This window comes from Rhinatrema bivittatum, chromosome 4 (assembly GCF_901001135.1).
Source record: "Rhinatrema bivittatum chromosome 4, aRhiBiv1.1, whole genome shotgun sequence".
NCBI classification, from domain to species: Eukaryota; Metazoa; Chordata; class Amphibia; order Gymnophiona; family Rhinatrematidae; genus Rhinatrema; species Rhinatrema bivittatum.
This window is the reverse complement of record NC_042618.1, coordinates 28,045,195-28,070,650: the sequence shown is the minus strand read 5'-3', so window position 1 is coordinate 28,070,650 and position 25,456 is coordinate 28,045,195. Positions and strand designations below refer to the sequence as shown.

At 41.8% G+C, this 25,456-nt stretch overlaps 1 protein-coding gene across 5 annotated transcripts in view; it reads right to left on the bottom strand.

The window, feature by feature from the left end:
* PAPOLA (poly(A) polymerase alpha) overlaps positions 1-25,456 on the bottom strand; it is a 334,417-nt gene that overhangs the window by 115,331 nt on the left and 193,630 nt on the right. For all 5 annotated transcript variants that reach the window (XM_029597901.1, XM_029597904.1, XM_029597900.1 and 2 more), the window contains one exon: positions 5,827-5,911. In XM_029597901.1, the coding sequence (XP_029453761.1) occupies positions 5,827-5,911 (85 nt within the window). The remainder of the gene's footprint in view (positions 1-5,826; positions 5,912-25,456) is intronic.

The window sequence follows — 25,456 nt, the reverse complement described above, 5'->3', positions numbered from 1 at the left end:
ACTAACAAATTCATTTGGTATGCATCTACTAGCTTCTCTTACAAGCCAGTATATTTTTACTTAACTGTTCAGGAAAATACCTGACCCCTGATCAACCTCTGCTTTGGATAACTGTGCACCTTCTGAATAACCAAATACAAGATGTCCATTTTGCAGCATCTGAAAAGCTACACATTCTGATCTAAATCTCTGCCAAATCCCTCACAGCATACAAATATTTAGGCACCTAACACTCAACATCTTCCTATAAACTCCATCAATTAATAGGGAGGACCACATTCATTGCAATGCTGTACATTGCCATGAAGGCCTAGATTTCATTGCCAGACTGGCTCTTCCATTCTTCAGGGTGGTCTAGGCTGGTACACAGGCAATGTTCACAGCCCCTGGAAGAAGGAAGTCCTAGTCATCATGCAATGACATTTAGGATCCATTACTGCAGGGTTCTAGAAGGAATCCCAGTACACGGCCCCTAAGGACCGTAGCAGCACCAAATGGGCTAAGTGAGGTGGGAAGAGATATAAAATAGGGGAGAAACCCTTGGGTAGTTGCGAATGAAGGCTCACTGAAGTGGGTCCCAGCTCCACTTCTGACAGCTGAAGCTCAAAAGGAGCAGAAGGAAACTGCTGCCCCTGCCCCCCAAAAGAAAAAATTAAAAGTAGGGAAAGGGTGAACAATCACATTCTAATCTTTAGCACTAAAAGTCCAAGTATTGGAGTTTCAATTTAAAATGCTTTAAAATTCCAATCTGAAATTTGACTACTGAAGGAATTATTTTAAGTCTCATGTCAAGAGCTGGGATTTTCTGTTAGAAACAAAAATAAAAATGTAAAGTATACAGAAAAATAGACCTGCAGGCCCGCTAGATAACATTCTAAAATACACTTTCAAGTATTCAAAATACCAATTCAGTTGCTTTGTTCTTCTCAAAATCTGCAGACAAAATCAGCTTTTAAACTTATGCACTAAAGGACAGATTCATGTATTTCATCTTGTTGCATTGTGGAGATAGCCAAATTGCCAGACTGCTCCAGGTAACTTCTCCATAGACACTGATGTAAAAAATGAGTAACGGCCCTTTATCAACAAGATTTTAAGAGTAAATGTTTGGAAAGTGTCATCCAATTCAAACTAAACAATTCAACTAGATTAAATTTTACTCAAAACAATGAAAAGGCAAGCATTGGAAAACTAACTTAAACTGGTAAATCCTAGGATTATAGGTTCATTCTATAGTATATTTTCTTGAGGCCTCATTTTGTGGAAAAACAGTTGTAAATAAACAATGTCTAGGCCAATAAAGAACTTACCATTTTCACAGCAAAACTGCTCCCAATGCATGTGTTCTTATTTGGCTACACACAGGTAGCTAAAACATTCACAATTAGTTAATGAACATTTCTTTCCACAATTTTCTGTGTAGCTTTGTTCTATACATCTGATGCCTGGATATTAAAATGTGGGGGTTTTTTCCTTCTAGAGGGGCAGTTTTATAACACTATGTAACAGGTATGTACAGAATACAACAGTAAACTGTAACCAGAAAGGCAAGTATAATAAAAATAAATTTGCTTCTGCTTTTATTATCCAGAAATGTAGAAACAAAAACACAGACACATTCTTGGTCATTCTTTCTTTTTTCTTTTTTCACACATTTATTAGTGAACAATGTACAACAATTTTGTTCATATCAGTACAAATACAAATCTAAAATGCATTGAACAAGACTCTTAACCTCCTCCCCAAAACCAGTCATGTGTGCTTTTGCGAATGCAGAAAACGACCACCCATGGGTTAAAAAGTCTGTACTTTTAGTTTCAAAATGCATATATTTATCATAACATGAAAAAAACCCTTTGACAAGCTTACAAATATAACTTTATCCCAATAAGCAACTTCTGTCTCTCATGAGCTAATCTAGTCTGTATTTAAATTGTGCTGCACAGACTTTTTTTAAATTTGGTAATAAGCTCAAGTGTACAATTGAGTAAAAATCAAGAGTTTAACCATGAAATTAAGATCAGTTATCTGAGACCATGTATGGTAAAGAAAGCATAAAAATTAGCTTAAAGAATTTTTATTTATTTTTTTTTTACTGCTGATGTTACTGCTGTACACTTTTCAGGGGCTCTTAGAGATGGCCGATAGGTCTCAGTCTCCTTATATATATCTGCCATCATACTTGTGAATTATTTTAAACAATGCTATTTTAAGTCAAGCTCCATTTAATTTGCCTTTTTCAGTAGGCAGTTTCCCATCATTGTTAATCAATGTTGCATGTAGATGAAAATGGTACAAGGCAATATTTGATTAGGAAGATTATAGAAGGAGCTTACCACACAACACATTTTAACTATCAGTCCTTGATAAGGACATAAGAATACATCCAGTGGTGAAATAGTACCAACCTTAAGTTAAAGGGTCATATATTAAACATCTACACCAGAAATGTTAGGCAGGTCCAAGCCCATCATGAAATAGAAGAATTACTAAAGGTACTATTACTGTAGCTGAAATAAAGTGAGGGATCCTGCTCATTCTGTGAACTTTACATTATGCAAAAAGCATGTTTTGCTTAAAGTCTACCTTCCCAATATTGACTGATAAGCTCTCCTGATGGTGTTCAAACAAATTATTTTTAAACCACATGAAACTACATAGTGAATTTTAAATACTTCCCAACCCCTCTTTCCCCCCCACTCTATCAAGAGGGCCAATCTTTCTGTGCCATCCAACAAAGCACCACCATCTTCACTGAAGATTAAGAATCGGCACCAAACAACCATAAACCTAGCTCATTAAACCCCCACAGAGTTTGGACCATTAGGTTAATCTGTTATAGTTATTAGCTGGTGTGAAAATAATCTGAATTCCATTTTACAGAAGCTGGAATAACTATTTCTCACTCCTAATATAAAGTGGCTAATGGGTTCCATATATACAAGATTAAAAAAAGCCCCCAAAATATGAATATTGTGGGCAAACTCTTCAAGGACATTTTGTGCATCTTTGTAGTGGTGGAGAGCAAGACTGGAAACAGGTTTTAAAATAAGCAATTCCATTTTTAGAGTAAGATGAACATGCTTCCAAAACTTCTCTTAATTGTTCCTAGTTGCTCACGCCTTACACTTGCTCTTCCAAAAAGGAAAAAAAAATCAAATGACAAAGTGGGATTTGCTACTGTATCTGTAACATATGCCATTAACCAATATTCTGCAATGTGCATGCCTTCTCATATTAACTACAGTGCCTTGTAAAAAACAAAAAAAAACCCTTCATACCCTTGTGCATTTTCACATTCTTTCTAAAAAATAGAAATCCAAGCAATTTCACTGTTTACTTTCACTGTGAAATTATAGAAATATTCCAAAAATTTAAAAGGTGATTGCATAAGTCTTCACACCCTTGTCATAGCAAGCTCTAGACAAAAAATTGCCTTAACAAGGCCCATAATAAGTTAGAGCCCACCTGTGTATAATCACAGTACTGAGCTGATTCAAATACTCCTGGATGAAGAATCAAGTCATTTCTGTTGTATGAAGTGAATCTGAAGCAAAGGTGAAAAGAAACTTAACAAGGAGCTGCTGAAAAAAAACAGATATTGTTCAAAGTAAAGATTGGTGGGAAAGTTAAAAAGAAAATGTGTCTCAATATCTTTTGGGAAACTGTCCGTTCCATCACTGTAAAAGTGGAAATAGTTTGGCACTACCAAGACATTGCAGTGATCAGGCCATCCCTCCAAAATCAGTAGCTGTGGGATAAGTAAGCTGCTGCCTAAGATTACTTTAAAAGAACTACAGAGGTCATTGGCTGAGACTAGGGAAAATGCTGACTGTTCAACAATTTCAAAATTACTAAACAAACATGGCCTATATGGGAAGGTGGCAAGAAGGAAGACACTGCTGCAGAAAAGCATTATGAATTGCCACACAGCACGTGAAAAAAAACCAACCGTTAAGGGACACTGCATGCACATGGGAGGTGGTTTTGTGGTCTGACAAGACCAAACAGAATGTTTTGGTCTCAGTGTTAAGCAATGTGTGGTATAAAACATAGCACATCACCCTAACACCATCTCTGTGGTAAAGCATGGTGCTGGCAGTATTATGTTGTGGCGATGCTTTGCAGCAGTAAGGACAGAGGCTTCTAAAGATGGGTGGTGCAAAGTGCAGGAAGATCCTGGAGGAAAACCTTTTCCACGCTGCCACAGACCTGGGAGTGAGGAGACAAGTTTCCTGTCAGCAGGACAATGATACGAGCACAAAAGCAAAAACAGTGGACTGATTCCATGAAGAAAGTAAAGGTCCTCCAGTAGCCACTAAAAGTCAGACTTGAATCCAACAGAAAATCTGATCTGTGGCAAGACTTGTGAAGGCTATAATCCACAAACAATCCCTAGCCAACTTGAAAGAGCTTGAGCTCTTCTGCCAAGAATGGGCAAAAGCTGCACTTCCTCTAAGTGCAGACAGAGGTGTGAAGACATGCAAAACTTTAAAAAAAAAAAATTAATTACTTTTGAAATATTCCCTTAATTGTGAGATCAACAAAAACTCCTACTTTTAATACATTTCATTTGTATTTTTTAGACAGCAGAAAGTGAAAAATGTGTAAGTTTGAAGACTTAAAAGGCACTGTAGACAATCACACTTGGCTGAACTGTATGAGTAAGGCTAATAAAAACTATGGCGCTGTTATCAGTAAAACAGCAGAAAATACACCTGAAGATATGATACACAATGGACACACGATAGCATACAAGTTTGAAAATCCTGAGCAGTAGCGCCAATCAAGGTTTCAACTATAGCTACTGCCTATTCGCACATTTCCTATTAACACTCACTTTAATAACCTTAAAAGTTAAAAAAAAATCCATCAAAAGTAAAATCTTTCATTCACTCACCTACCTCATGCTTGGATCAATAAGAGCTGGGCATACTGGCTATGGGCATCCCATTAGGACGAGTATGGTGACTGTGGCAACACTTCTTCCCCTGCCTTCTACCCAACTCTATGACAAACATCCTGCAAGCCTCCTCTCGTTTATATTTAAATCTCCTAGTGGCTCCCTTAAAGGTTCAGAGCCAACAGGTTAACTTCTTCCTACTATTCAAAGGTGAGTAAATTGAAGATTGACTTTTGATGGAGAACTATGAATGTCTCAGAGATGCATGAATGGACAGTAGCTAGGGTTTAAGTCTTGAAAATCAGCACTACTGCTTACAAGTTCAAACATGTACTAATTTAACCCCTTTTGAGCATAAGCTATATACCCCAAAATGTGCAGTTTGCTTCTGAAGCTATAGAACAGAATCAAAGAATATAAAGGAAACTACTCAAAAAAAATAAGATACTGAGCTTGTTCAATACACCACTATGTTAGGGGTCACAAATGTTTTCTCTTAAAAACATGAATGAGCAAACTAACATTTTTTCCCTCTTGCCACTACCTTCCATAACTCTATAAACTGAAGTTGTTTCCAACTGGAGCTTCTGGGGTCAGAACTGGTTGTTTTTAAATTGCAGAGAGCGCAACAGTCTCTGCAAACCAAAAAATCTACAGCAAATGTGGAATGCTCTCCCATCCATGGTCTTTTTTTGACAAAAAGACATTAAAACTGTTGCTTCATTTTATGCCATAAAAGCAGTGCACAATATTAATCTAATTAGCAAATTTCTGCATGCTGCAATTCATGGTAGCAACTTGAAAATTGTTTTATTCACTGAAAGAAATTGCACACATACCATATCAAGTGTTCTGTTTTTGTTTTTTTTATTGTTGTTAATGAAATTATAGCAAACATTTCTGGCATGATTAAAAATACATACTTGTACTTCTGAAAGAAGTTTGGAGCTTCAAAAAGTTTGGACCACTCTGCTTTACCCAGCAAAATTTCATCTGTGATAGCGAGACCTGTATTGCGAAAGATATTTAAAGCTGGCAGATCAGATGGTTCCAGTCTTGCTATTGATCTAAAATTTTCAAGTTTCTCTTCATTGGATTTGAGGTCCTTTTGTTTCTGCTTATGCACATATATAGATACAACTGATTTTACACAGAAATTCTGCGCATAAATGAAACAAAAATGTACATCCCTATCTAAAAATGCTAGCCAATAAAACAAAATGATGTTCTAACATTACTTGGAAAACCAACAAATCTTGTATAATCCTTTAACAAGTACATCTAGAAATTTCATAGAACTATGTAAACTAGTGATAATTACTGTCAGGCACCAAAGGGTTAATTAACCTTAATATGAGACATTCCTCTGCTAAATTGACCTTCAGTTATATACTATACACAGACTATTAATCCAAATAGCTTGACCCGATCCTTGACCAATGGTGCCCCACTACCACCAGTTTCCTTGATGTTCCAGTATCACTGGTTAGTTCTAAAACAGCATTTAAAACTAGATGACCTATAGGTGTAACTTGAAAAAGCATACTCAGAATGGTGTAGCCAAGGTATACCATAACACATTACTTACTCTAAGACTAGAGCTTCAATACCATTATATAAAAACTGAAGTTAGAGAGAGATTGTTATAAAATGTTTTGTTTCATTACTAAATAGAAATTTAAGTTCATTAAACTATTGAAAAATAACTAAAAATTTAGGTATTGGGCTTCGGTGGAATGCAGGATATTTCTGCTCTCCTTACCTACAAAGTCTTAACACATATCTTGGTAAACAGAAAAAATTAGAACATTTAGGACCAGATACAAACATTTTTCATTTATGCTATGCCTATGGAAAAAAAAACTATTGAATAAAGCTCTTAACGTTTTTCAGCAAAAGCAGCTTACCTGTAACAGGTGCTCTCTGAGAACCACACTCCTCAGATTTGGGACATCAGGCCAATGGAGCCCTAATCAGCGCAGGGATTGCACAGCTTCTAGGGCTCTTCAACTTCAGGCTCTACTGAGTATGTGCAGGCTGTTATGGGTCACAGCCATCACCTCAGTTTAGTCTACAGCTACCGTGTTTCCTCGATAATAAACCCTACCCCGAAAATAAGCCCTAGTTTGATTTTCAGGATTTTTGGAGTAGGGCTTGAAATATAAGCCCTACTCCAAAAATAAGCCCTAGTTATAGGTGGACGCGTGGTTGCTCTCCAAGACTTGCCCGACCCCCCCCCCCCCCAAGACTTACCAAAAGTCCCTGGGGGGCCCGAAACCTGGATGGGGGGCAGACTGGGGGGTTGTAAAAAAAACAAACCAAAAAACCCCCAAACCTACCCCAACCTTTCAAATGTAATTCATTGCAACCCCCCCCCCTCAAAAAACTTGCCGAAATTCCCTGGTGGTCCAGTGGGGGTCCCGGGAGCGATCTTCCGCTCTCGGGCCATCAGCTGCCAGTAGTCAAAATGGCGCCGATGGCCCTTTGCCCTTGCCATGTGACAAGCTATCTGTACCATTGGCCGGCTTCTGTCAGATGGTAGGAGCAACCATTGGTCTGCCCCCCCCCCCCCCCCCCCGGGTTTCGGGCTTCGTTTCGGGGGGGCAGACAAAATAAAATCTGCCCGAACCGCGGAAAAACTAAATTTCCTGTGGCGGGCCGATAGCAAAGGCCGAACCGAAAGGTTTGGCTAAAAATTGAATCTGATTGGTGAACGAAAGAGGAGGCGGGCTTAGCCTTGTTCTCATTCACCAATCATGGAAAAAAAAATAAGAAATCCCCTGAAAATAAGCCCTAACCATTTTTTCGGAGCTAAAAAAGAATATAAGACCCGTCTTATTATCAGAGAAACACTGTATATAAGGGGAAGCAAACCTCTTGGGAAGGTTCTGCAAGGACCGATGAGACCATGGTCAAAAGAAAATAGAATGTTGAAAATGATCAGAGAAGGAATGGAGGATAAAACTGCATATATTGCCTCTATCGCTCCATGGTGCAACCGCACCTTGAGTACTGCATACAGTTCTGATCGCCCCATTTTAGAAAAGATATAGTGGAATTAGAAAAGGTGCAGAGGGCGGCAAAAAAATGAAAGGGATGGAACAGCTCCCCTATGATGAAAAGCTACACTGGTTAGAGCTCTTCAGCTTGGAAAAGAGAAAGCAGATATAGGACACAATAGAAATGTATAAAATCACGAGTGGGGTGGAAGAGGTAAAACACAGATACTTACCCTTTCAAATACTAAAACAAGGGGACATGCCGTGAAACTAACAATCGGATTTAAAACAAGATCATAAAAATTACTTTTTCCACTCAGTGCACAATCAAGCTGTGGACTACAGAATGTAATTAAGGTGACTATCATAGAGGGGTTTAAAAAATGGTTTGGACAAATTATTGAAAGAAAAGTCCATAACACATTATTAACCAGGCAGACTAAAGGAAGCTATTCCTATACCTGGGAGAGAGTACCAGGAAACATTTGGGATCTGCCGGTGCTTATAAACCAGACTGACCACTGTCAGACAGGATGTTGGGCTCAATGGACCTTGGTCTGACCCAGCATGGCATTTATGTTCTTACCTGTCTTCGGAGAAAACTTACAGGTAAGCAGCTTTTGGTTTTCTCCAAAGACAATCCAGATATTCTGTCCTTGCAGGTAGGGAATCCTTAGCTGAAGGTTGCCCTCAATCCCCCCCCAAAAGGAAAAATTAGCCTTCATGTAAATATGCTTTTTTTTTTTTTAAAGGGCAACCTAGAAATAATACAAATGAGCCTTAGTAGGGATGGAATTGGATATGAAATCTAAAATAGATCTTTCAGGATAAATTAGTCACTACTGTTGAATTGGGGTCATCTAGCCAAACAGTAGTGGGGATGTGAATTCCACACCTCAGTCTTACAAATCTCTTCCTTGCTGGCTCATCTCAGGGGGGCCACTGATACTGCCATAGCTTTAATACGACGAGCCTTGACATGTCCCTCCATCCAGTCAAGCCTCCCTGGGTATAACAGAAAGAGATGCAATCTTCTATCCAATTAGCCAGAGTGTGTTTAACAATGGCAATCACAGGTTGGTCAGCATCCAGAACAAAACATTGGGTGGACTTTAAGACGGGGTGGCCAACTCCAGACCTCAAGGGCCTGGTTTTCAGGATATTCATAATGAATATGTATGAAACATTTTCATACAGTGGAGACAGTGCATGTAAATTTCACATATGGATATTCACTAGGCCTGTTTGTGGCTCTTGAAGACCAGAGTGGGACACCCCTGTTTTAAGAACTTTAGATTACAGAAGCCTTTGACTTTTATCTGAACTGTGTAAGGTTTGCTCACCTTTATGGACTTTTGGTCTAGGGACGAATTTTAGGACGATGGCCGACTGGTAAGATGTAAGTCCAACACACTCTTAGGTAGGAACTTAGGAGCCACGTTACAGAAAAAAATTTGTATAGGGCTGGAGCTCACTGGCTCTGCATGCTGTGACCACCAACAAAAGTATAACTATCCAGGTCAGGTACTTCAACTCTCAGGAATCTAATGGCTCAAAAGGAACTTTCATCAACTGGTCAGTATAATGTTGAGGTACCAAGGCTTCAATAGAAGCAAGTCCTAAAGGTTGTACAGAGATAGGTGTACCTTCTACATGGCCAAGTGCCATGGGCGCAGACTTGTTCTTGTTATGACAGATGTAGAAAGTGTTCACACAATTTGCATGTGGAGCTGGAGAAAGTATCTAAGGCAGTTTTCTCACACCAGAAGAAACTTCCTCTGCTTAAAGCCATAAGACTTCTTAGTTGAATCTTTCCTAGAAGCTAGAACAAGACAGCATCAGGCAAATTCGGAAAATCAAATACTACCCTCTCAACATCCAGACTGTGAGGGCTAGGGAGCTGACACTGAGAAGGAGTACTGTTCCCCTGCTTGTGTGACGTGTGGAGGAATTTCCCAACAGACTGGTTTTCCGATGGATAACTCCCATAAAAATGGGAAATCAGAGGGCTATGAGAATCATAAATCTCCTGTCTGAGTTTTAAAACGTTTTGCCACTAGATTAATTTGACAATGTTTATGGAAGACCCTCTTGCCAGTGCAGGGAGAAGGCATCCAAGGCTAATTTATCTTTCAATTCTCTCCTCAAACAAAACTGAGGAACCTTAATAAGAGGAGACACAAATAGATCCACAGATGAAGTCCATTCGTTGAATATCTAGTTTGCAACTTCTGGGTCCAAGGCCTACTTGTGTGGTTCTAGGAATTGGCTCAATTTGTCTGCTAGGACATTCTTCTTGGCCAGCAAATATGAGCCTCAGAGTCATCCCCTGTGAGATGGCCTATTGCCACATTCTGATAGCTTCCCAACACAGGAGATAGAAATTTATTCTTCCTTGTTTGTTTAAACAGAACATAGGTACCAAATTGTCAAGCCTAACCCAAGATAATGTTTTGGCCAACTGAAGTCTGAAAAGATCACTCTTAGCTCCAGGAAATTTGGTAAAACTTTTCCTGAGCAGACCATAGGCCCTGAATGTGAAATCCCTCTACATGAGCTCACCAGCCCCAGCTGGACATATCTATAGTTAGGACAATGAGCTGGTGGGTGATTAAGATGCTGTCTTACATCTTTGGTGGCTTGTAGCCAGTAGGATTGAGGGTCCACCAGGCTTGTCTTATGTGGAGATGTACCAAGGGTGTTATTTGATTTATATTCCGCCTTTCAGAAACTTCAGTGAATTACTTTCAGGTACTGGATGGACATAAGGCCCAGCATATTCAACATGTCCCATGCTGTTGTCTGTTGGCTTTTTTTTTTTTAATTTCTTCCACTGTGGGTCATTAGGGAAATGATCCTTCCTTGTAGAAGAAAGGCTTTTTCCAGTCATGTCTAGCAGAGCTCCTATGAATTCCAATTTAAATGACAGGGTCAGTTTGAATCTCAGGTAATTTTTTACTATGACTAACCCTAACAACTCAATACACAGATTGTTTTGCTCACTGATTCCTTTGCATCTTCCTGAGATGCGCTTTTGACCAGCTGATCATGTAGATAGACAAACATGTGCACCCCTAGTTTACTGCTACTTCTAGATATTAAAAAAAAAAAAAAAAAAGGCCAAAAGGGCTGTATGCACTACTGGAAGTGCTTTTTTCCTTTTACAATTCTGAGATACTTCTTGTGGCTTTGACATCCTTTAAATCCAGTGAACACAGCCAGTCTCCTTTTATGAAAGAAGGGAATTAAGATGCCAAAGGAAACCATCTTGAACGCTCTCCAATGGATTCGATGCGCCGAGGATCACGATCGGAGAGAGAGAGCTTGGCGCTGTGTGACCAGATATTCCTCGGCGCATCGAATCCATTGGAGAGCATTGATTTTTAATCACACTGCGGCACAAGATATTACAATTTGCCAGAGCCCCTGATGCAGCCCCATTGTAAGAGGGCGAAACTCGGCCTGAGTTGGGCTTTTTCAAAGCTATCTGTCTCTGTCCAATAAAGAATCCAGATCGGACATTTGGCTTCTAATTCTGTATTGTTGCTTCCTGAACATAGTACATCAAATCCACCTTCCTGTTAACAAAGGGGTACAATATTCTCTGTTCTGTCTTTGAAGATATCCTGGCTGGGCACTGCCTCAGCATCCTTTGGGGGATTGAGAAACTGGAAGATGTTTAACATTTTTTTGCCCTAGTCTCCTCCTTCCTCCTCATCTAACTGAAAAGGAATATGCTCACTCATTCTCTTAATAAATTTGGAGGAGAGATCCTCTGATTAGGATTTTCTCCTTTCCTGCTGAAGAGATAGGTGCAAGGGGAAACCAGACGACTACTCCCAATCATAAGTCCTCCTCTGATCCTTATTCATAAGTCTCTGAACACTCAGACTCATATTTCCACCCCTGGGATACAGAGAAAGCTTAAGTGTGTACTTGTCTGGCATCCAACACCCTTGAGAGGCCATCAACTGTTTGGGTGGGCTCTAAACCCAGACATATCCTAATGATTTGGAAAGCTGCCTCTCTCAATGCAGGTTGTCTGCACAGATATTCATACTCCTCCGAGCAATAGCATCAATGAAAATGCTGCCAGTGCTCCAAGAATTTCTAGGAAGGGTTGGACATCCGTTTGCACTGTCGTCAATGCACTGATACAAAATAAGTATCTTTGTTTAGTTTAGTTTCTCCTTGAAGATTGCAGATGCTAACAGAACCTGGGAAGCAAGTAGTGAAGTAACATCACTCTGTATCACCTGAGGTATATCCATGGCTGTGACCTGGGCACCTCAAGACTGTTGCAATCCCCCAGAATCTCGAGGGCAAGTGGCATTCTCTGAGGCAATGTTTGGGAGGACATATGGCCAGTACACTTATCTCCATGCTCTTGACACTGTGCACTGACAGGGACCTATGTCAATGCCTCTGCCTTCACTAAATGCTCTGGTTTCTCTCAATGTTAATGAAGTGTAATCTTTCACTTCTCTCAGATGGGTGTAACTAGATAATGGTCTCTTTCTATGGCCTCTCTCAATGTTTGACCTCAATGAAATAAGGCTTTCAGCATCGATGCATAACTAGTGCCTGGTGTAGTTCCTGGGCCCTTTGATTTTTATTTATTTATTTATTTAACAGCTTTTAATATACCGGTGTTCGTGCAAGCACATCACGCCGGTTTACAATAAACTTGAGAAGGAGGAAATTACAAAAAACAGGGAGTGGGGGAATGGAGCAGGAGCGAAAAAGGGGGGGGGAGGGGGGGAGAGAGGTAAAGGAGGAAAGACAGCAGTTGAGAAAGGTACAAGGAACGTATCAGTATTTACAAAAAAGGTTGCTTAACATGGTGGATTATATTGATAACTTATTAAACAATTAAACACATATATATAAACTCATATGTATAAACTATTAGCTTATTTACAGCAGTTATAGCAAGTAGTAACGGTATCATGATTTAAACATAAAGGTTGAAAGTTTTAACTGGGGGTACAGTGGAGCATGGTAGATAGGTGGGGATGGGGTGATAGGTGGGCGGGGGTATAGGGAAAGGGTGGAGGGAGGGTGGGTATGGGTGGGTTGAAGGTGAGACTAGGGAGGTTTCAGGGAGGTGAGACAGGGGAGAGACAGGGGGGAGCAACTAGGGGGGGTTTCAGGGGGGTAGACTACGAGGGGCTGGAACAGTGGTAAGCCTGTCTGAAAAGCCAGGTCTTAATGCCTTTTTTGAAGATGGTTAGGGAGGGTTCAAGACGGAGGTGTGTGGGGAGGGAATTCCAGAGGGCGGGGCCTGCGATGGTGAAGGCTCTTTCTCTGGTGGTGGATAGGCGGGCAGTTTTGAGGGGGGGAGTGTGGAGGGTGCCTGTGGAGGTGGATCTAGTCTGTCGGGTTGAGAGGTGGAAGTGGGGCATTTCTTTAAGCCAGGGGGAGTTGTTTTTGTAGAGGGTGTTGTGAAGAATAGTAAGGGTTTTGTATTGGGAGCGGAACTGGATGGGCAGCCAATGTAGGTCTACTAAGATGGGTGTGATATGCTCTCTTTTACGTGTGTTAGTAAGAATACGAGCCATGGCGTTTTGAAGCGTTTGTAGGGGTTTGATGGTGGAGAATGGGAGGCCTAGTAGGAGGGCATTGCAGTAGTCCACTTTGGAGAAAATGGTGGACTGTAGGACTAATCTGAAGTCTTGAGTATGGAGTAAGGGCTTAAGTTTTTTGAGGATCTGGAGTTTGTAGAAACCTGCTTTGAGGAGGGACTTGATGTGTGGCTTGAAATTCAGGTGTTGGTCAAGAGTGACTCCCAGGTCTCTCACGGAGGGGGGTAGTGTGGGGGAGATGTAGGGGTGCGGTGGAGGTGTCGTGTTCAGGTTGCTTGGATATAAAGAGTAGTTCGGTTTTGGTGGTGTTGAGAGCAAGGTGTAGGTCGGTTAGTAGGGAGTTGATGGAGACTAGGCAGGATTCCCAGAAAAGGATGGTTTCATTGAGGGTTTTTTGAATGGGTATGAGTATTTGTACGTCATCGGCGTATAGGAAAAAGTCCAGGCCTAGGTTTGAGAGTAAGTTGCAGAGTGGGAGGAGGTATATATTGAAGAGGGTGGAGGAAAGGGATGATCCTTGGGGAACGCCTTGTCTGAGGGGAACGTGGCATGATTCAAAGTTATCAAGTTTTATGAGGTATTCTCTGTTAGTAAGGTAAGAGGTGAACCAGTCTAGCGCTGTGTCGGCGACTCCTATCTCTGTCAAGCGTGTGATAAGGATTTGATGATTGACAGTGTCGAAGGCTGCCGAGATATCTAGAAGGGCCAGTAGGTAAGATTTTCCTTGGTCTAGTCCGATGAGCATGGTATCAGTGATGGCTAAGAGGAGATTCTCGGTACTTCGGCCTTTCCGAAAACCAAATTGTGAGGGGTGCAGAAGGTTGTGGTCCTCGAGGTAGTCGGTGAGCTGGGTGTTGACTACTTTCTCGAGGACTTTCGCGAGGAAGGGTAGGTTGGATATGGGCCGATAGCTTGCTGGGTCAGCGGGGTCAAGGGAGGGTTTTTTTTAGGAGGGGTTTCACAACGGCGAGTTTGAGGGGGTCTGGGACTTTGCCGAAGGTGAGGGAGCAGTTAATGAAGTTAGCTAGGGGTTTGGCGATGGTGGTGGGTATGGAGAGGAGGGTTTTGGAGGGGATTGCGTCTAGGAAGTGTGTGGCCGGTTTCATTTTTTTGAGGATGGTCTCAATTTCTAGCGTGGAGGCGGGGTCGAAGGCTTTGATGCAGGAGCTATCGTGTTTAGGGGAGGGGGATGTGGTCGTGGGGTTGTGGGGGAAACGTAGGAGGATGTTCGAGATTTTGTGCTGGAAATAATTCGCAAGATCCTCGCATTTTTTCTTGGAGTTTTCTTCAGTCGTGGCAGGGTGTGGGGTCTTAGTGAGGTTATTGACGTAGGAAAAGAGGGCGTTGGCATTGAATTGTAGGTCGTGAATATTTTTTGCGTGGAAGTCCCTTTTGGCGGAGAGGGTGGCTAGTCGGTAGTTGTGCAGTGAAAGTTTATATACTGCTTTGTGTTGGGTGGAGGGATGGCGGCGCCACAGGCGTTCTTTTGATCTGAGGTCTTGTTTTAGTCTTTGGAGTTCGTTGGAGTACCAGGGTTTTTTTTTGTTCTGAGGGACGGGGATTTCTTTGTGTAACACTGGGCAGAGTTTATTGGCTATGGAATTGGTTATATGATTCCAGGAGTCACCTTTGATGTCAATGCCTTTGATGTCAATGCCTCTGATGTTGAAGGTTTGGACTTATCTGTCACAAAGAGCTTTATCATGAGTTCTTGGTGGGTGTTATATCTCCCTACATATGGAGCATTCCTGAGACACTGCGGTCAACCCCTCAAGGCAAACAATACATCTGTCATGAGGATCCATGACAAATAATGTTTGCACTGGGGGCACTTGCTGAATCCACTGGCTCTTCTCCTTGAAAACCACTGGAGGTAAAATAGCTGCTGCAAAATCAAATTACTCAATTTTTACTAATACTCGACCAATACACTACATACATGGCAGTGCAAAACATGACAAAAACCCCCTGTAAGTTTAAGGGTATGAGAAGTTGAATCAAGGCAGGCCATGCAAAACCAATGTAAAAAAATGCAAAACTTCTTCAGTAGTGAATATTCACTACTGAAAAGCACAACTAGTAGCTTCCTCAGAAAAGTGAAAACTAAGGGACAGCCTACAAATGCTCAGTAGAGCATAATAAACTCTGGAAGCTATGCAATTACCACAGTGACCCAGACTCTGAAGACATCACCTACCTGTGAGGACAGAATATCCTGCTTGTCCTCTTAGAATCCTTTATAAATCTAATAAATGAGAATTAAAGAAAATGAAATTTGATCTTACTTGATAATTTTCTTTTCTTGAATCCTGCTAAACAATCAAGATGTGTAGGTTTATTCTTTCCCGCTAGCAGATGAAGATAGAGAACAACTTTTTCCCATGACACCATTGGTTTTAACAGTGCAGTGAGATGCCGGTATATTAATGATAAAGCATATAACAAAATAAAGCCTTCAATACCAACCCCCTTGACAAGAATATAGGATAAATGAACAAATGGATGGATGAAAAGAAAGGCCTTGGATTCTCCAATAGGAAACAAATCCATATATGACTTATGCTACATCCAAAGGCCCCTCACAGAAACAGTATGAAATGCAGCCCCATGATCTCCCAGGTGGGTCTTTGGACTGGTGCAGCAGGATTTTAGGAAAGGAAAATCAGGTAAAATCGAATTTCACCTTCCTTACCATTCTACTACAATAGTCCAAGTATGTGGAAAGTACCAAAGCACCTCCTAACATGGGTGGGACGACAGGGCTGCCTTCAAACACTAGCCCCAAACATAATCTGCCTTAGTGTAAACATCCAATCTGTAATGCTTAGTGAATGAATGCAATGACCACCAAATGACAGCCTTTCAACTTTCTTCGAAAGAGCCCAAAGACCCTCAGGTACCTGCTTACCTTTGAGCAAGTAAACCAACAAGACTGACTCTAATTCATTAAACTAAGGGAGATTTTGATACAGTTTCTCCCTTACATGAATTCACAAACAGAATAAAGAATGTCTCCTTAAAGGAGACAGTAGCTTCCAAGTAACAAGAGTTCAACAAACTGAGCTGATGAAGCAACCTATCACTGCATGAACATTTCTGTGCTTTTGCCTTTGGCAAAAAAAAGATGGAACCATGCGAAGTGGGACTTCCACTTCTGAAAATCTCAGAGGAGGATCCTTGCACAAAAAGGCTTAAGTTCCTAAATATACCTTCAGAACAAACGGCCACTAGAAAAACTGTCTTCACAGATTAATCGTTCAAGGAGGCATACCTTAAGCAGCTCAAAAGGAGGCCCTACCAGGACTTTAAGAACCAGATTAAGAATCCACAGGGGAACCACCAAGCTGAATGGAGGTCATATTCTCTTGACACTTCCAAAAAAATCAAATCACATCCAGGTGAAAAGCCACAGAGGCTTCTTGAATCTTAAAACAATAGTTGCAACCTGAAGCTTGAGAGAATTAAGCGGTAGACCCTTTCCCAAAATCACCTGAAGGAAAGAAAATAGATGCTATATCAGCCCACCATGGTAAAACAGTTTGGCAACAGCTTTCAAAGATCCACCAGACCAGCACCCACATTAAGTCAAATTCTTGCAGGCTTTCAGAGGGTCAAAATCATAGACAGAAAATTCCTTCTGCACAACCAAGACCTTACAAGTGCCATGCTGTAAGACAGAATGAAGTTGGATCTGCCATGTCTCTCGTCGCTGCTGGAGCAAAGGTGTAGGGTTCTCCGGAAACTAGCCACACCAGATCTGCATATCAGAGGTTTCTTGGCCAATTCAGACTACTAGAATCACTAAATTCTGTGATGATCTAGCTTTCCAACTGCTCTGCTCACAAGTGGCCTAGATAGAAACGTAAGCAGCTTGCTCTTGAGCCAGGACTGGACAAGGACATTGATCCTTCTGGATCTCCACTCCTTTGGTATGATTGAAAAAGCCTGCTGACCTTGGCAATCTTGCAGATTGTCATGACATCTATCTGAGGAGTCTTCCAGCAATCCAGTATTAGCTGAAAAGCCTCTTTGTTGAGCTTCCACTCTCCTGGAACTAACATTTCTGCTGAAGTCCACCTGAATATTTTCTATACCTACAATATAAGCTGCTGAGATGAAGATTTTGTTCTGCTCAAATGAACAGTTTCCAAACTTCCTGCCCTATTTCGAGTGCCTCCTGGTCTGTTCACATAAGCTACTGCTATGGTGTTAAGAGAGCATTTGAATTGCTGCCCCTTTCACCAGTGGACAAAAGTGGATCACAGCTAGTCTGATCTTTCTGGTCTCCAACTTAGGATGCTTTCTCTTTGGATCATAGTCCCTGTGCCATCTTACCACAACAGTGTTCCCCCAGTCCATAAGATTTGCATCTGACTTTATGACTATCCATTGAGTTTCTCCAGGAGCATGCCTTTAGACAAGCTGCAACTTACTGACCTCCACACCAGGCTCTTCTTCACTGTGGGTCGCAGGAGGAGACTGATGTAGTCCTGCAAATGAGAAAGACCACCAGTACAGGAAAAATCTTTGAAGAGGTCACTTATGAGCTCTTGCCCACAAAACCTGCTGTGTTTCCAGGGGCTGAAAGCAATCACACGCTCAATGCTCAAAAGGCAATCACCTAATCCACCCGCTTGACCATTTTCACCTGTGTTGAGAAAAACTGACCCACTTCTGTGTTGAAATAAGCCCCTAAATAATCCAGTGTCTGAAAAGGAAAGTGTCCTTGTTCCCTCCTCCTGAGCTAAAGTCGGAGGCCTCATAGGCTAACCTAGGGTTCTCTCCACATGCGCAGCCACCCCACATAGGAGAGGAAAAACAATAACTCTTGAAAAATTTGTCCAAATGAGTCAATCATCCACATACAGAAGTACCACACCACCATTTTTCTTGCATATAAAAGCCACAATGACTATCCTTGCTTTACTTAGGCAAAATACCTTGAAACCACAGTGATTTAAAAAAAAAAAAGTAAATAGAGTTTCCATCCAGAAACTGGTACCCAGAAACGCTTGTTTACTCCCTTAAGACCAAGTCTAGGGTAAAAGGACTCATCTTTCTTCGGGCACTAAGAAGTAAGTGTACAGCAACCGAGTCCCTGTTCCTGGCATGAGAGAGGATCCATGGCTTCTGGCCCTTGAAGCTTCTCCAACGTGGCTCTTATTGTTATCTTCTTAGGGTCAATTTGCAGGAAAAACCATAAAGATGTTAGAGGTTGGAACAGCGAATTCTGGAGAGTAGCTATTCTGTAAAGAGGACTCAGATCTGATGTGATGTTGGTCCATTCTTGCTGAAAACATTGAAGACCACCTTTTACTACCAACACTTGAGAAGTGATCTGCTGAGCCTCATTGTGAGGAATGAGAGGTCCTGGAGGTTCCAGCATTGTCACTTTAACCCATGAAAGGACTGGCTATTACCTTGAAATCTCATTGAATGATAAAGTATCTCCCCAGCAAGTATCTTTTAGCCTCAAGCAACTGGTGTGACCTATTCTCCAGAAACTTTTAAGGTGTGGACTCCCCTGATACTTGACAAGTTTCTCCAGGGCTTCCTCAAGATATGTCATATTGGGTCAGACCAAGGGTCCATCAAGCCCAGTATCCTGTTTCCAACAGCAGCCAATTCAAGTCACAAGAACCTGGCAAGTACCCACACATTAAACAGATCCCATGCTACTAATGCTGGAAAAAAGCACAGGCTATTCCCAATTGATTAATAGCAGTTTATGGACTTCTCTTCCAGGAACTTATCCAAATCTTTTTTTAAACTGCCTTAACCACATCCTCTGGCAATTCCAGAGCTTGTGTATTGAGTGTTAAAGAATTTTCTCAGATTCATTTAAATGCGCTACTTGCAAGCTTCATGGAGTAACCCCTAGTCCTTGTATTTTCTGAAAGAGTAAATAACTTTCACATTTACCTGTTGTCCTTTCATGATTTTGTAGACCTCCATCATATCCCCCCCTCAGCCATCTCTTCTCCAAGCTGAACAGCCAAAATCTCTTTAGCCTTTCCTCATAGGGGTGCCGTTCCATCCCCTTTATCATTTTGGACACCTTTCTCTGTACTTTCTCCAGTGTAACTATATCTTTGAAATGCGATGAGTAGAACTGCACACGGTATTCAAGATGTGATCTAACCATGGAGAGATACAAAGGCATTATGACATCCTTTCTAATAATTCCTAACATTGTTAAATGTTAGGAATTATTAGAAACGATTTATTAAAGTTTTAACCCCTCGTTCCTTGTAAACCGATGTAATATGATACTATTCATGAATGTCGGTATAGAAAAGTTAAATAAATAGTTTGCTTTTTTTTGACTGCTGCAGCACACTGACTGCATGCCAGAGTCACTGTAACCACAAATATGACCTTCCAGGTCCTGTGAATTTAGGTCACAGCAGCTTAAAAGGAAAATTGGTTCTTACCTGCTAATTTTCAATCCTGAAGTACCACAATTAGTCCAGACAATTGGTTTTTGCATCCCTACCAGCAGATGGAGGCAGAGAACTAAAAACTCTTCTTCTGGCCAGGTCTGGATGAGAGCATCGATCCCCAGGGGCCACGGATCTCTTCTGCAACTGAAGAATCGAGGAGCCTTCGTATTGTGAGATGCGGCCAGCAGGTCGATGGACAGGCTGTTGAAAGGCTTCGGCCGACACCCACTCTCCTGGATCCAGACTCTCCCTGCTTAAAAAGTCTGCTCTGATGTTGTCTTTTCCTGCGATGTGTGAGGCTGAGAGTCTGTAGCTGTATTTCTGCCCATTCCATAAGGAGGTCTATCTCCTGAGACACCTGCTGGCTCTTGATTCCTCCGTGGCGGTTGATGTAGGCTACCGCCGTTGTGTTGTCCAACATTATGCAGACTGCTTGACCCTGGAGTCTGCGGCTGAATTGCAAGCACGCCAGCCTCACTGCCCAGACTTCCAGGTGATTGATGTTCCAGAGGGCCTCTTCTTCCATCCAACGTCCCTGGGCCGTGAGTTCCCAACAGTGAACTCCCCAGCCCCAGAGACTCTCATCTGTTGTAAGAACCAGCCAGTTCAGGAAAGACAGGGACACCCCCCTGCAGCCACCACTTGAGACGAGAGCAGACTCCCATTGGTAAGAGAAGCCAAATCAAATAGTTTTGAGACTGTGGGTTCCAACGTGACAGCAGCAAGCGTTGAAGTGTGCACATGTGTGCTCTCGCCCACGGCACTACTTCCAAGGTTGCCGCCAAAGAACCTGGAGATAGCTCCACACCATCGGGCGTATTGTGATAATCAACTGACACACTTGGGACATCAACTTCCGTATCCGTGTGGTCGGGAGGAAGACCTTGTTCTGCCTGGCGTCGAACCTGATTCCCAGATACTCTGACTGGGAAGGCTTGAGACTGCTCTTGTCCAGGTTTACTACCCAAACAAGTTCCTGAAGCAAGATGGTCACCCGGAGACTTTTTTCCACGGACTTGGCCTGGATCAACCAGTCATTCAAGTATAGGTGTACCAGGATTCCTTCTCAACGCTGCCGCCACGACCACCAGAATCTTGGAAAAGAGTTCTTGGGGCAGTGGCTAGGCCAAAGGGCAGTGCCAGAACTGATAATGGCGACCCAGTACGGCAAAGCATAGGAAGCATTGTTCTTGACAGATTGGAATATGTAGGTAGGCCTTGGATAGGTCCAGGGAGGTTAGGAACCGTCCCGGTTGTACAGCCATTATCACGGAGTGTAAGAGCATAACAACTTGCCATGTTGGATCAGACCAAGGGTCCATCAAGCCCAGCATCCTGTTTCCAACAGAGGCCAAACCAGGCCACAAGAACCTGGCAAGTACCCAAACACCAAAAAATCCCATGCTACTGATGCCAGTAATAGCAGAGGCCATTCCCTAAGTCAATTTTATTAATAGCAGTTAATGGACTTCTCCTCCAAGAACTTATCCAAACCTTTTTTGAACCCAGCTACACTAACTGCACGAACCACATCCTCTGGCAACAAATTCCAGAGCTTAATTGTGCGATGAGTGAAAAAGAATGTTCTCCAATTAGTCTTAAATGAGCTACTTGCTAACTTCATGGAGTGCCCCCTAGTCCTTCTATTATCCGAAAGTGTAAATAACAGGTTCACATCTACTCGTTCAAGACCTCTCATGATTTTAAAGACCTCTATCATATCCCCCCTCAGCCGTCACTTCTCCAAGCTTCAATGAAGCAAGCCCTGCATGAATCAGACCACCAAAGGCTGTACAGAGATGAGCCTACATTCTACATCACGGTGATAGGCACCAATTGCATGGAGATGAAGTCAGAGTTGTTCCTGAGATCTAAGACGTAGAAGATAATTGAGCAATTTTTGTGTTGAGCAGGAAAATGGGTCTCAGGCCTTTTGCTTAAAACAAGGTAAATTGCTTCTATTTTAGTCTATATGACTTTCTCGTGGAGTCTTTTCTTGAAAGCAAAACATAAATAATCCTCAGATCCAGGGGTTGCAAGGCTACCATCTCAACATTCAAGCTGTAAAAGTCATAGTTTGGACATTGCGATGGCACAATCTCTCTCAATCCTGAATGATGAGAGTTGGGAAATTTCCCAATTTGATTGGATCCTTAATGGATATCTCCCTGAGATGTAGGATCCATCTTGGCCAAAAGGGAGCAATGTCCCCTGATTTTCTTTTATCTTCAAAGTCTTTGCAATGAGCAGAACTGGACAATATGATACAGTAAACTCTTGTTCCAGTAAAGGGCAAAGGCATCAGATGATAGTTTGCTTCAAGTCCCTTTCCTGGAACAGAAGAGCAGGACCTTTCTGCTCTGGAGAGACACAAACAGATCTACCATGGTTGTGCTCCCTTCATGAAATAACTGGTTTTCTACCTGCCAATCCAGGGACCATTTGTGGGTTTCTAGAACTGGCAGGTTTGCCAAAACATTCTCGCCAGCCAGATATGTGCATCTGAGGACCAGCCCTTGCAAGTTTACTCAGTACAACATCTGGACAATTTCTTGACACAAAAGTTATGGATCCTGTTCCTCTCTGCTTGATAATGTAAAACATCACAACTTGATTGTCGGTTGTTGGCCAACCGATCTCTGAATTCCTTCATAGTACACTGAACTGTTTTCTCTCTTCAGGAATTTTATCTGATGACGTTTTTCCTAAGCAAACCAGAGGCCTTGCGTGCAGAACTCCAACTATATGACTCTGCTCCATCTCAGTTATAAACACCAAAAGTGCACATAAACTTCAGTTGGTCAAAGATTTTCATGTGAAAGTTTTTGTTTTTTTTTATTATTTCAACATGGTGACTCCTGACAATTAAATATGATGTTTGACGGCAGTCCCCGACACGGACCCGTGTTTCGCCAGTCCGGCTGCTTCGGGGGGATTTTTAAACAATCTGTGACAGAATACAGAATATTTGAATACAGAACATTGTGTGACACAGATTGCTGTTTAAAAATCCCCCCGAAGCAGCCGGACTGGCGAAACACGGGTCAGTGTCGGGGACTGCCGTCAAACATCATATTTAATTGTCAGGAGTCACCGTGTTGAAATAATAAAAAAACTTTCACATGAAAATCTTTGACCAAGTGAAGTTTATGTGCACTTTTGGTGTTTATAACTTATAGTGTAGAGTGCACCTACGCTCCAGAGTTTATCTGCTCCATCTCAGGTCAGGGTAATTCAGACTGAAGGAATTTGAAAGGGTATGGCTCTGGTCAGAATGGAATTGATGCACCACCAGAACAGGAAGTCCTTGAGAGGCTGCATGATATAGATGCTGTCTCAGAGTGACCTGAAGCCACTGTAATCTGAGGGCTCTCCTCATATGAATATATGCCAAGGGAATAACATGCACTATTGATACCTTGACAACTTCAACATGTCCCATGCTGATGTTTCCTGACCAATTTGAATCCTTGCCACTGAAGATAAACATGATAGTCCTGTGCTGTGGAAGGAAGGCACTTGCTCAAAATCATGTCTAGCAGCATTCCTATAAAATACAGTTGAGATGATGGGCTCTAGTGGGACTTGGAGTAGTTTATAACGAGCCCTAATACCTCCCAACACCTGGATGGTTCTGCATGTTGATTCTTTGGCACCTGCCTGAAAATTGATCTTCACCAGCCAATCGTCCAGGTAGAATAACAAATGCACCCTCAATTTGCATAGATGCGCTGCCACCATGGAGAGATTTTGTGAAAACACATGGAGCTGAGGCTAGGCTAAAAGAAAATACCCAGTACTGGAAGTGACCATCCTCTTACAAATTTGAGGTATTTTATGTAACCTGGAAATATCTGTGGGTGTTAAGCATCCTTGAGATCAAGAGAACACAGTTAGTACCCTTTTTGCAAAAAAGCAATTAAGGTGCCCAGGGAAACCATCTTGAACTTTTCCTTTTTCAGAAACTTGTTCAAAGTCCCTAGGTTTAGGATGGGATAAAATTCCTCTGTTTTCCTTGGAATCAGGAAGTAAACAGAGCTGCAGTAATACGGAGATTAAAAAAAATCAGAATTTGCAATACTGTACAAAAATCATAAGGAGAGGGCAAAGGCTTCAGCTGAAAAGATACCTAATTTAAAAAATGCACCCCCTGTGACTGCCTTCACTTATGCACAGAAAGGGATTTGACTCTAGACACCTAGATTCTTTTACCTGTGAGATGACTCACGGATAAAATCATTAACCTGAAACTTCTAAAGGAGTGTTAGTCAATGCTGAGTGGTTCAGTTTTATCTAGGTTTATTGTTAGCTTATTGGGAATCAGCCATTGCTTAATGGCTGAAAAGTATATTGAGACAAAAGCAATAGTCTATGATGAGGAGGTAGAGTTTGGTATCAAAAACTGAATATCATCTGTGTGAATTATTCCCACCCTCAGCAAGAAGTGTGCAGATAGGTGTCATATAGATGTTAACACACTGCGAATAAGGCAGATTCCTGCAGCACACCTGTCATCTTGTGCCAAGAAGTACTAGAACTAATCCTCATTTGCTGAATCCAATAGGACACATGATATAAACCATAAGACTCTGCCCACAATACTGACTTACCTTAATCTGGATATTAAAATGGAATAAGGGCACTGAAGGCAGCTAATATATCCAATAGCACCAGGACGTATTCAGTCCTACCATCAAAACCTTGTCTAAAGATAAAGACTGACAGCAGCAATATTTCAGTGGCAAAAAAACCTCCTGAATCCAAAGTGGAATTGATCAAGTATTTCATATTCATTAAGGAAGTTGCTTAACTACTTCAAAACCAGAGCCTTGATTACCTTTGCATGAAAAAAGCAGTGAGGAAATTGGTTTGTAATTTAGGTCCGATGGTTCTAGATAGGAAAATTAGTTCTTGCCTGTTAATTTTCATTCCTGTAGTACCACGGATCAGTACTCCTGTCCAGCAGATGGAGACAGACCAAAACTGAAAGGACAGAGCCTACCCTGCAGCCCTTCAGTATAACCATTGTCAAAGCAGCAAAAGGTATAAGGTCAAGCAAGTAACAAGATAACAATTAAGTCACTGAACAATCCAACAATAGAACAATGGATGAACTGTGTTACTAAACGCTCTTATATAACTACCCCTGATCATCGTAAGATGCTTCTGGTGCCTTCAAGGAGAATCCAAGAAAGCCATGCAGAGATAGTACTATAATAAAGAAAAAACAGAAAGAAGTTCGAGTGGACAGACCAAGTAAACACAGGAGGGCGTCTGGACTGATCCATGGTACTACAGGAATGAAAATTAACAAGTAAGAACTAATTTTCCTTTCCCTGTACGTACCCGGATCAGTCCAGACCATGGGATGTACCAAAGCTTCCCTACAAAGGGTGGGACCAAGACAGTCCCGCTCAAAGAACCTGCCAACCGAAGGAACCAGACACTGGCGCCTGTACGTCAAAGCGGTAATGTCGAGCAAACGTATGCAGGGATTTCCATGTAGCAGCCCTGCATATCTCCTGC